The 13,194-nt window shown below is 31.5% G+C and overlaps 2 protein-coding genes across 11 annotated transcripts in view; both read right to left on the reverse strand.

Moving 5' to 3' along the window:
- Nucleotides 1-710: 710 nt before the first annotated feature.
- On the reverse strand, nucleotides 711-11,884 carry LOC143227884 (FERM domain-containing protein 6-like). Its single transcript, XM_076459237.1, has 6 exons — nucleotides 11,744-11,884; nucleotides 9,286-9,510; nucleotides 8,466-8,537; nucleotides 6,874-7,045; nucleotides 1,787-1,965; nucleotides 711-844 (listed from the first exon to the last, which is right to left on the reverse strand). The coding sequence occupies exons 2-5, from the start codon at nucleotides 9,460-9,462 to the stop codon at nucleotides 1,910-1,912; spliced, it is 477 nt and encodes a 158-aa protein (XP_076315352.1). The 5' UTR covers nucleotides 9,463-9,510; nucleotides 11,744-11,884; the 3' UTR covers nucleotides 711-844; nucleotides 1,787-1,909.
- Nucleotides 11,793-13,194, reverse strand: part of LOC143227886 (FERM domain-containing protein 6-like) — a 37,963-nt gene continuing 36,561 nt past the window's right edge. For all 10 annotated transcript variants that reach the window (XM_076459246.1, XM_076459239.1, XM_076459238.1 and 7 more), the window contains 2 exons: nucleotides 12,865-12,943; nucleotides 11,793-11,930 (listed from right to left, as the gene is read on the reverse strand). In XM_076459246.1, coding sequence (XP_076315361.1) covers nucleotides 11,881-11,930; nucleotides 12,865-12,943 — 129 coding nt within the window. In that variant the 3' untranslated portion in view covers nucleotides 11,793-11,880. The remainder of the gene's footprint in view (nucleotides 11,931-12,864; nucleotides 12,944-13,194) is intronic.

The following is a 13,194-nucleotide window of genomic DNA, read 5'->3' on the forward strand; positions in this document are numbered from 1 at the left end:
AATGAATTTAGGTAGTCAATTATTTCATTAATACTTGGTTAATAATTAGTATGTGGATAGTAAACATAGTAATCCAGCTTCATATCTTTTCAACAGTTACGCATAACATCAGAGAAACCAAAAACCTAGTTTAGCGATTATAATACTTGTGTTAAGTCTCATGTTTCTGACTTGTTACACTACTAGCTAAGCATCTGTTTTACCATTAAACCTAGGAGAATTAGTTAAAACTGCTACCTTACATCAGAAAACTATAGTTTTGTTCTTTTCACCACATACTTATGTTTACAAATGTACCAAACGGGTATTATAATCACTCACTTTACTGTCATTACACAGTGGAGCAGCTGTAAGTTTATAGAATTATAACAGTGAAGTCTGGGATTTGATTCCTTATGGTGGATGAAGCAGATAGCTCAACGTGTTTTACCTCTGAAACAAACAAACCATCCACCCCCCAAGTGGCCCAGTGGTATGTATGTCTACACACCCATAACAATAGGTTTCAATACCTCTCTAGGGCAGAGTACAGATAACTCACTGTGCAGCTTTGTGCTTAACAACAAACAAAAACATCCACCTAGTAACTGCTCATACACAAAAACTACTAGTTTATCTTCTTAATATGGTAATTTTTCTACAACTTGTTCCTACTTAACCTCTGATCACTATAACTATATAACATATCTATCAGACTCACCTAAATGAGTTTCAGAGGAAATATTTAATTCAGACTCGGAACATTCTTGTGACAGTTTACAACTGTAAAGGCTACTAGCGGTCAGTGACTCGAGTGAAGCCTCAGGAGGAGGGGACCTAAGCCCTTCGTCCATGTCCAAGTCAGCTGTATTATATTTGAATAAATAACATGAAAACTAGTTTTACTGAGAATAACATACATCAAACCATAGATAATAGATACATTTTATGATTTTGGATCAAAAGGAAGTTTATGGTCTATTGACCAGTATTAACTGAAGTCATATAAACAAACTGTTTAATATCACAAGACACTCAAACTACAAGCTTGTTTTTACATTGTTCGCTACTAGTGAAACTGAAAATTTGTATATATCTCCCAATGGACCCAATGAACTTCTATACTAATTTTGGTGAAGATCCATCCACACCCTGTGAAGTAGTTACGTGGACATATATTTAATCTATATACATCTTTTCACCTTAAGATTACTTGCTCATATAAGTAACTGCTCATAAATACCTGAAGCTACATCTGTAAATGTCTAGTTCTCTCCATCAGAGGGTGCCAAGAAAACACTGAATACTGCATGTTATTGGTAATTTAAACTTTTCCCATTATAACATTCAGTGTATGAAACAGACCAAAAACAACTGGATAATGTCATTTATTTCTTTATGAAAAACAATGGCAATCCCTGAAAATAGTAGGATCAACTGCAACATTAAAGGTAATTTGTGTTTAAATTCATCCGTGTGACTCAACTGTTGTTTTAGAGGCCAAGTAACCAATAAAGCGACAGATCCACATGTGCATAAGTAGTTTATAAAACTGTCTTTAAAGGGTCAGTATGAACACCATGAGAAACTTTGTGATTAAATAATATTTATAAAGCAGTTCTCTCAAAAAGATATATTAAAAATACAACCAACAAACCCACCTAGTAAGCAGTGACAAAGTATAACATGTATAGAATATAAAATATGGTTCTCTACTTTTAAAATAACTTCTTTAAATTAATGAGATAGTATAAAAACTTTTTCATATAAATAGGCCCCAAAATACAGATAGCTATCAATGTCTCACCTTCACTTAGTTCAAGATTCTGAACTGTTTCTGATATGACTCCAGATGATGCATTTGAAGAAAGACTACTAACATTTGACACTGGCTGGTGGACAGTTGAACACACAGCCCTCGGAGAGTTTACTAAGAAGTTTTTAGAATCAGTTTTCTCCTGCTCCCAAGCCAAGTCCAAATTATCACTATAAATATATGATTCTCTTGTATTTCTTCTTCACCTTGAATATATAAGAAATATTATAATCTAACTGCAAGTGGTAGGCTTGTATATTTACATTCTTTGACCAAAATACTGTAGTAACACAGAATGACAGTTCACTTTTTCCTGGATCATACATTAAATATTACACAGTATTAAGCAATAATTAAGTTGTCACACTAAAATTACATTACATTTTTAGAATATTATAACTGAAGTTAGGGAAAGAAATGCTCTAAAGTTAGTTTTGTTTTATGATTTATATTTTTTTATGATTAGTTCAGTCTATGAGCAAAGAATATGAAGGCACATCTACCTTGTTCATTTTTTACACCATAAAGCACCACAGATACAAAATGTTTGGATACACACACACACACACATACTAACTGGGAGTACCCATCCTCTAGATGGAAGTTATGTAACAAAAGATTATCTTAGAACATGAAAAATTGCTTCCCTTATATGTAATTGCAAAGTTCACCCATCAAAACTGCAAAATACAAAATGTGAAACTGCAAGTTTCCATGTAGCTAAAAACCATGTTGTATTTCATGAAGATCCATCAACAGGAGATCAAGCAGAGGCAGAAAACACAAAACTGAAAAACTGTATACATGTCCCGATAGATTCAATGAACCTCCATACCAATTTTGATAAAGATCCATCCACACCCTGTGAAGTAGTTACGTGGACATATGTTTAATCTATATATATCTTTCCATCTTAAGATTACTTGCTCATATAAATAACTGCTTATAAATACATAAAACTACATCTGTAAATGTATAGTTCTCTCCATCAGAGGGTTGGCCAGGTAGTTAAGGCACTCAACTCGTAATCCAAGGGTCATGGGTTTGAATCCCTGTCACACCAAACATGCTCACCTTTTCAGCCATGGGAGCATTATAATGTGATAGTCACTATTTGTTGGTAAAAGAGTAACCCAAGAGATAGCAGTGGGTGGAGATGACTAGCTGCCTTCCCTATAGTCTTACACTGCTAAATTACGGATGGCTAGTGCAGATAGCCCTCCTATAGTTTTGTGCAAACTTCAAAACAAACTAAACCATCAGAGAGCACCAAGAAAACATTGAAAAATGAGGATATTTTCATAACATTAGATTACATTATGAGTCTATTATTTGTGTAAAGTATGTAATATTAGCATATTTTTGTCATAATGTAACATTAACCTGTAAGTTTATACTTCCACAAAACATATAATAAAGGTATAATTTCAAAAGATCTTCAAATACAGAAATGATCAAGAGGGTGGAAGTTGATGAAAAACTGGATACAAGTCATCATTTCTCTATCAGGTTCAATGTTTTGCTACATATGGAGATAAGGAATAATGATATTTTGGTTACAAATTTTAAAAAACATTTTGAAGGGGTGTGACAAGAATTATGTTGAGAATTGAGCAGCTGATTTATTTGGGAACACCAATAAGATGTGAAAAAACTTTAATGATTAATTTTTAAATATTTTTGGTAAATTTCTTATAGAAAGAAAAGGGTAGCTGCAGGTAAAAACCAGGTTGGCTAATAAAGAGTATAACAGATAAAATTAAAGAAAAGCATAATAAATGAAACTAACTGGTACGACAGGAGATTTAGATTATATGAGATCAAGCAAGTTGGTGAAACAGAAAATTAGGACATCAAAAAGAATGTATGAGAAAAGGTTGGCTGAAAATACAAAAATTAACAGTAAGAATTAGTTTAAGGGTAAACAAAATGTTAGAATAAGGATAAGAATCTTGGGTAAATAATAAAGGAAGGCACATATCTGGTGATTAGGAGATGGTTGTGATATAAATTTTTTCTTCAGTTTTTCATAACAAATCTTGAACAGTTGATAAATTGAAACCAGACTGAAAACAACTGCATTTAATTCTGAGCTTGTTAAAAAAAAAAACTGAGAAGTTTTTTTTGTTGTTTTTTTTTAAAGAAAGATTAATAAGGCTACTTGGTCAGATAATATTTCCCCTAGGGATTTTGAAGGTGATTAAAGATGAGCCACTTGCTACTATTTTTGTCAGTCCTTGAATAGTGAGCAGGTACCAGAGGATTGGATGCTAACTAACATCATTCCTCTTTTCAAGGAAGGTGATAAAAATTGTCCTAGTAATTACAGACCCATTATTTTTATATTAGTAGTAGGAAAGTCTGATAAAAGATGCTTTGCAAAGTTTAGATTTTTATTGAACAGCCAACTTGGTTTTATTAAGGGAAAATCCTGCCTTGCAAATCTTTTGATATTCTTTAAAGAGGTTACTGTTTAATTGGATGAGAGTAAGGGTGTGGTTTTCAGTGTATCTAATTATTCAGAAAGCATTTGACAAGGTACCACATAAAAGGCTTGTAAAATAATTACAGGTGTGGAAGATAAGTTAGCAAATTGAGTGATTTGATGGAATAAAGTAGACGGTTGTTACAAACGGAGTTCAATCAAACTAGATTAACACCACAAGTGGAGTGTCTTAGGACCTTTGCTCTCTTCTTTTACATCACTGACATGGATGAAGTTACAGTCAATAAATTATTTAAATTTACTGATAATATTAAGGTCTTGGGTGTTGCTGGCTGTGAAGAGGATGCTACTGATTTACAAAAGGATTTGGATCATTTAGTGAATTGGACAAATAAATGGTAGATGGGTTTTAATTATGAATAATGCAAGATATTGCATGCAGGTTATTATAATTTGAATTATACGTTAATAATTTGGATAAGAATAACCTTAACACTGTCATGAAAGAAAATGATCTTGGTGTAATAATTAATCAGTCTCTAAGCAGTGTGTCTGTTGTGAGTGGTAGGGCAAATAGAATTTTAGGTTGTATCTACAGAAATATAGAATACATGTCTAAAGAGATTATAATTTTATTGTACATGTCATTGGTTCGACCACATTCGGAATATTATGATCTCTCTTGGCCTCCTTAGGAAAGACATCAAATTGTTGGAAAGGATTTAGAGAAGGATTACTAGAATGGTGCCTTTAAAACTGTTAGAAGGACCTGACTGAAGTGTTTAAGTTAGAGGAACTGGGAGACACAAGTATAAATTTTGACAGGATGAGAGTCATCTTCAGCTAAGACAGTTTCATTTTACTAACAGGGTAATTGGCTTTTGGAATAGGTCGCCTTTAGATGTTGTCGAGGTATAAAATTTAAGGGAGCTTAAGAAAAAGTGTGATAAGTATATGAATTATAAGGGCTGGATTTAAGATTTTTACAAATTTATTTATTAATAGTTCTAGTTTAGCTTAGAGAATGGTACAGTCAAGATAGACCAATAGGTTCCATGTTATCTCAGAATATAATGTTATGTTAAAATACTCTTACATACGGGTATATTGTAAAACATTTAAAATTGTTACACTTGACAATTTAATAAGACTGATTAGCTCTTTAGTCAGGCAGTTAGAAGACATACATATCCAGTGAAACAGATGAGGTTCCAACCACAGTTTCCAGAAGTAGGCTAACACAGGATATTGTATTGTATGAAACTAATAAAATCAGTAGATATGATAGGTTGTTTCACTGTTTCCTACCAGTAGAAAATTTGAATCATTTCTGAGAAGGTTTAGTATGTTGAATTAAAACAATATTGAATATTCAAATCAGAAAGTCATATGAAGCTGCCACAAATTTGCAGAGAGATGAAATATATAAAAAAGACATTTTGACATTTTCTAGATAGTGTAATGTCATAAAAACATCACTTTTGGAAAGTGTATGTAACAACCCTCTCTGAAACAAACCGTACAAATGAAGATTTTGGCGTTTCCCAAAGAGGTACACCTCTTGTACTTAATATCATTATAAAATAAAGGAGGTAAGCTGTAATAAATCATGCCTAGCTATAGTAAGTAAACCGTGTGTTTTGTAACAGTTAAAAATTCACAAAGAACAGTGGTAAAAACCATCCACGTGTTCATGGCAACTGTATACAACCAGTCCATGTGTTAGTGTTAACAGTATACAATATAGTCAAGAAGTATTGACACAATCATGTAAACAAAACAAGTGGAAAATAAAAAAAGTACAAGTCTTCACGCTACTCCATACAGAGAAATACAAGTCATTTTACTGGTGCAATTTCTATGGATTTCTGTGTAGTTGTGTTGTTCAAGTGGTCATTGATAAGCCATCATTCTTATATACTAGACAGATTACAGAAAGCATTCAGGGAACAACGGTGTATACGTTTAAATGTGAAAGCTTTACAACTGGGTCTTTTGCAACTGAAACTAAGTTAAGGGCTACTATCATGATATATAGCCATCAGATATAGAATTAACAGGCAAGGTATCATGGGTTGTGATGATGTTTGGAAGTTCCAGAAAACATAACAGTATCCTCCCTCCCACAGCACGTGTTCCTGACCACCTAATAACTAAAATATGAAGAACACAGACTCTAAGAATTGCTGAACCTCATAATCAAATTATGTTGCTACAAAAGTCACAGAATATACTACAAAACTGTTCCAGTTACATAACATCATATAATTTAGTGAAACTACACACAACATGTAACAAGGGAAATGGCACTTCAGCTACATAATATATCTAGGTATCTATATTTTAAACCTGTAAACATTCCCACTTTGCTTTTCTGTGAGAAATTTTTGAAATTTTTATTAGATGAATAAGAAAATTGACTTTTGTGGACTACAAGGTAAATAAATACTTTGTATGTTTTACATATAACATTAAACCTAACAGTTGTCACTATATGAAAAACGACTTGTAAATAAAAAAACTATTTTGTTTTCAAAACCAAGCCAACATCAGCATATCTAGTGCACAATTCAGAGTAATTAAATTTTGAACTGATAAGTCAAAAAATATATAAATCAAATACTGAACTTACCATCAAGTTTCAGTTTCTTCATTTCTTGTAACTTAGGCTGAATAACCATGCTAAACTGGTGACTCAGTTTGCAGAGAAAAAGAATGTTTTTGGTCACTTCTTCGGAGTGGCCATAGTAGACAAACTTTCTACTCTTGTGTTGTCCAGATATGATGATTTCAAACTTCTTTTTCTGAAATGATAGTTTAGTTAGAGTGACAATAGTTGTAAATGTTGGTTAAATACAATTTACTGTATGTACAGTACTCCTGGTGCAGCAGAGTGCACCATAACACTGTTACAGAAGTTACTTTGATGACCAGAACAACAGTCAAACATTTTTTTTTGTACAATAGTTAAAAATATTTTTCCAGCAATCTATGCTTAAATTTCATATAACACATAAAGGTTTTAAACATTATGGTTCAATTATTACAATAAAAAGGTTACTAGTTTCTTAGGTTAGATCATACTGTGTTTCTCTTCTTTGATGTCAAATTCCTGCAACCAGAAAAAACCCATGCTACCTTAATCTAAAAGGCAGTTGTTGGACAAAAGTCTTGTCCTATCCCAGGTCTTTTTTGGTCAATGTACAGTATGGAAATATGTGGAGAATGAATTTAGGCAAACTGACTTAAAAACCTTGAAAGCGTTTAGTTTTTCATTCTTTATCTAATTTACAGAGCAACAACAAATGATGTCTTGACGAAAATACTGTCTCTCTCTCTTCTAATAATTTTACTCAACTCAAGACAGCCCTATTGCTTTCTACGTGTTCTATAGGAATATTAAAATAATACAACTCATCAGCCAAATATAATAATAATAGACAAACCTCAGAGGATTAAGCAATTAGATGATCACTTTAAGGTAATATTTCAACATAAAACAGAATAAAGCACAAGGCAATGTTTTTTTCAATTCATTATTTGTATACATTTTCTACACACATAATTCAATACGCATTTCGCTTTAGGCTTAATAAACCCTATATGTGAAACAAATGTCAAATCCATACAGGATGTACTTCTCTTTTGTTCACTCTTATTATACCTGATGTATATTGAGTTATTATTATATACAGTATGGAGTGATCAGTTACAGTGTGCAAAATGTTGAAAAATTCCTCCTGAAAAGAAACGTAGATTTTCAATTTTGCTAGTTTTCAAAACATATTTTGCTTTAGTTTCTATTTTGCTAATTTTTGTTGTATTTTCATTTTAGTTTTTATTAAGTAAAAAAGACACTGGTGTAGGTATGTTATTTTTAGCTAATTTTTAACTTTTGTTGAAACAATAAAGTGCCTTGTTGAGCTTTCTTTTTTGGACTAAAACACTCAATATATGAATTATTAAGTGTCTACTGAATCCTATAATTTTATATTGAGTTCATTTTGATATTCAACAAAGTTAAGTGTTTTAGTTCTTAGCAAACAAAAATAGATTATTTTAAGTGTTACATTAACTTATGTTATTGCTGTTTGAATATTGATTGTCATATTATTGAAAAAGAAACATTTCATAATTCAACAAATTTTATGGTATGTAGTGTTCTAAAAGTGACAAGTGAACTTGAAAATGTTTCAGTTCAGAAGTCATAAGATGAATACCTACATCAAAGTGAAGCTTTGTTATTCCCGGCCAAGAAAATGAAGAAAGACGTCTTTTGGTGATCCCAAGGTTTTCCTGATATAAAAAGTAACTTTATTATCTCAAAGAAAGAGAAGGTGTTTAAATTTAAACAAAAACTATTCTGAAACACAAGCAAGGGCTTTAATCTTATTATATGCATGTTAAGGAATTATGTTTACAAGCTTTTTACGATACAACGTAATTTTATTAATGTAATGTCCAAACATCCTGTGAAAAACTCCAAAGACTTAGAAATACTATCATTATATTTCCATCAACAATTTCAGTTTTCAACTTATAAGTTAGCCTAATAAAGAAATTTTTTAAACATTTCATTGTGTCAAACATTTATACAGTAATCAATTACTAATCTAGTCCAGCATAAACTTCCTTGCATGATTTCCTATGTTTACCAATACTTTTATTGATTTTCAATATAATAGTATTGTCTCATCAATAAAACTAAAATATGACCTGCTTGTTCTTTACTAGAACTTTTAATTTCTAAGATTCTCATTAGTGCTCAGTTCTAAGTAACTCGACTGAAATTACACACAATACAAGATTTAGTTATTTACATGAACCTTAAAAAAAAAAGTTGAAAAAGAACTGTTACAAAAGACTTGCTTAAAGTTATTAGTATTAAATCACTGTAATAACCTATATAAAAGTTAATACTCAATTTTAAACATAGCTTGTGTAATTAAAACGTTCTGCAAAAGCTGGACAACAAAAATAACAATTTTTAATCTTTAAATCAGATGGTAATGAAAACAATAACCAATGAATTAATGGATTTTACCTCATAAATTTCAATACCCTTGCAGCAGATACCTAGCCAAACATCATCAAACAGCTTCCCTTTCTTTCTCTTCACAGAGAAGAGATGCATATTATGAGCAGCCTTCGTGTCAGAAGCTTCTTTGATGTAGTAGGCCTGTGCTTCTGTTTTACTCAATCCCCTGTTATCTTGATGCATTTTAGGCAAATGTTGTATAATATATTTTTCTCCAAGTCTTTCAAGAATCTATAATTCAACATACTTCAAATGAATAAGTGAAAGTTATTTCAAACTTCTACAGAGAAACACAACTCAAAATGATGACACAGCAAAATACATCTAAACATGTAGAATGTACCAAGCTGTTTCCAGTTCCATCAGGATTTTTATTTTTTTACCCTCTACAGAAATTTTTTTTTTGTATTTTGTTGTGATTTTAAGACTGGAAACAGTTGCAGTTATAGAACTGTATAAAAATTAATCATTGTTTTATAAGATGTAACTTTCTAACATCAGGCTCAAACATTTCCAAATTTCAAAGTAACCTAATCAGTTATTATCAACAGGATATTAGTCTATTGTCTCGTATCATTTAACCCTTAAATGACAACCATCATCAATTGATGATGCTACCTACAACATTCCTACTGTTTAAGGGTTAAGTAAAAGTTACTCAATTGCTATATAGAAACTGCTGTTTTAGATTTTGAACTGTTAAACTTTCTATTCTACAAACTGAGTGGAAACTTTTCACCATCAACTTACTTCTCTACCTAAATACTGTATAAATTATCACCATTATCAGTAAACAAACAGAAGCATTAAACATTCATTAACCTCGCACTTTAATTCAGATACATAACATCTTACGTTCCTCCTGTTTTATCATTTGTCAAACTCAAAAATACAAAATATACAATTCAAACAAGTTATCACAAATGTGAAACACTGAACAAGAAACTTGTACGATGGTAGTTTACTATCATATTTGATTCCTTTCTAACTTAACACTGTTACCTTTATTTTTGTGATTTCTGAAAACTGATATCTTAGAGGTTATCTCTGCATTTCACAGGTACATGATGGTATTTAAATTCTGTTTTAAATAGTGAGATGAACAGTTTATAGATGTTGCATGATGTTACTCCTGATTGTTACAACAAATTAATTAATGAAAGACCTGAATTCAGGCATCAATCTAAATCATCAAAATCAAAAGTATGAACCTAATGAAGTTATTAACATGTACTAAATTAAATCTTTAATATTTATGTCTTTAAAAACATATCAGTTCTGCTGATGAATTATTAAGACATACACTTGCAACTAAACACCCAGCCTTGTTCTCATCAACTATGACTTTAGTTACCATCATTATAAAATACTAATTTTATTGTTACTGATTTTCAGTTGCTTCACCTTTATAGTAAAAAACAAATTTCTTATTACCACAGTTCAGATTTTTAAAAGTATACAAAAGTCTAGACTTGTTATGTCGGAGTTGAATATACCCAGTTTACACTTTCAGCAGACCCCTCCTCCTCTCTTAAGAGAAGGTCAAACAAAGCAAGATACAACTTATAAAGGTTAGTTAGTAGTAAACCAGTGGCATTGTACTCATAGGCAAAGTGGTACATCTCCTCTACCCCTTCTCCAAATGTTTTATATACATTGTTTTAAAAATCCCACATCCAGCTGTAAACATTTTCTAAATATATTTAAATTTTTTTTGTCTGTATGTAAACCAGTATGTTAATCAAAGTAAAATCAGAAATTTGATAAAATGAAAAATAAAAGGCATTCCATTTATTATTATTTGTATGACTATTATTACTGACCTACCATTAATAAAAAAAAAGTTTTGTTTTCTGACTGCCCCCCCCCAAAAAAAAAACAAAAAAACTTAGCTGCATGTCAACCCTCATACAAACTTATCATTAAAGGCATGAAAAGTTAAAATTGTTTTAGAAACAATCATACATAAGGGAAGATTTGAAGGAGTTAAGTGTTTAACATGTGTTGAACAGATTTAGAATAATTCTGAAAATCTCTTTCGCTCTCAGAAAGAGTAACACATTCATTACAAACCAAGTGACAAGTACACACAAGAGGAAAGCTGTGGGTTTAGCATGTTGTTCCTTGACTAACAGATCACAGGATATGTTGTAGCCTGTCTTTTTAAAGTTACATTTTATAAAGAGCCAATTAGGGCCTCTTAAAAACGTATTAACAGATGAATTCCACTGTTACTTTACATTTGTTCATCAGGCTGTACTTACTCAACATTTGGAAAACAAATAGGTTTAAGAAATCAATTTAACACAAAGATATGAACCATATAACTCAAGCACTTTTGAATATTGGACTTTCAAAAGTGCTCAGATTATACAGTTTCGTACCTGATTATGTTTGCTGTTAGAATACAGTTCACATCACTCATGAAACCAGGTCATATAACATCACAAAATGCATAACATACCCATGAGGGGAAGTATGAAGATGGCTCAAAATATTTCCCATGATGCTTCTCTTTCTTCAAGTTTCCAACATCTGCCTGCAGTGCATATGCTGCAAGAATGAAGGCTCTGTCATCAGACAGAGAATGACGATACCCTATCACATTTTCACGTAACTGGAGGTAGTAGTGTAGTCGGGCAATTTTATCACTAAAATCATAAACAAATATTGATTTTAATAGCTTTTCTAATGAAAAGAAAATACAGAATTGAGGAAAAACAAGACAACTGCATGTTTCACAAATACATAATTTATTCTCAACCAGGTTTTCACCAGTAAAGGCATTTACAGTCATTTTGTTTTTCTTCAATTCTTTAGTTATGAAGTTTCAACAAGTACTGATAGTTTTATTTCAACTATCAATTATAAAAGAAAATATTATATGAATGACATACCACAACGTTTAAAAAGACACAGATGTATTAAAAATAATAAGATTTCACTCAGCTAATGGTATAAATAAAAATACTATAAACTACAGTTTTACACACTGTACACTCAGATCTATCAAAAATATTTTATTTGTTTGTCTGTTTTTTGAAAATCATGCAAAGTTACACAATAGCTATCTGTGCTACCCTCCTAAATTTAGCAGTGTAAGACTAGAGGGAAGGCAGCTTGTCTTCACCACCCACTGCCAACTCTTTGGCAACTTTTCTACCAATAAATAGTGGGATTGACCATCAGTATACAATGCCCTCACCTATGAATGGGCAAGCGTGTTCGATAAGACCCAGACTCAAACCCATGACTCTCAGGTTACGAGTTGAGTTCCCTAACCACCAGGCCATGTTTAATTCACTAGAACTGTAAAGTAGTTTACAGTAGTAGAATATTATCATGTTAAAGCTTCTAAAGCACAACCATGCATCAACCTGAAAAGTATGCAGTTTATTAGAGTTACTGAACTTCACAAACAATTGTTCATCATACAAACTGAAAAATGTAGGTTGGTTAGACTTGTGAAACTAATAAGACAACACATCATCTAATACATTTTAAAACTTGTATATCTCAGGCCTATAAGTTTACCTAAAAAAAAAAAACAACTTTTAATAAACTTTCTCAAACTGTACTTCTTACCTGATAAGCAAGTGACTATCAACGTAAAACTGGACACGAGATAAAGTGTGAAGTACGGCACTCCTGTGACATCAACTCCCTGGGTGAGAAAATATAAATACAACAGAACTTCACAGATATGTAACATCATCGACATATATATACATACACATATAAACAGTGTGCGTGCGTGCGTGTGTATGAATTTATAAACTATTATTTCATTCTTTTCTTAACAAAACTTTCACTTGAAAAATTAACTTTTTTCAAAACTTACATAGTTCAATAAATACTTTAGTTAAATTGTTCTAATTTAACAGTTACTATATTGTAGAAAAAGAAAACCTGGGA

This window comes from Tachypleus tridentatus, chromosome 10, assembly GCF_004210375.1.
Source record: "Tachypleus tridentatus isolate NWPU-2018 chromosome 10, ASM421037v1, whole genome shotgun sequence".
NCBI classification, from domain to species: domain Eukaryota; kingdom Metazoa; phylum Arthropoda; class Merostomata; order Xiphosura; family Limulidae; genus Tachypleus; species Tachypleus tridentatus.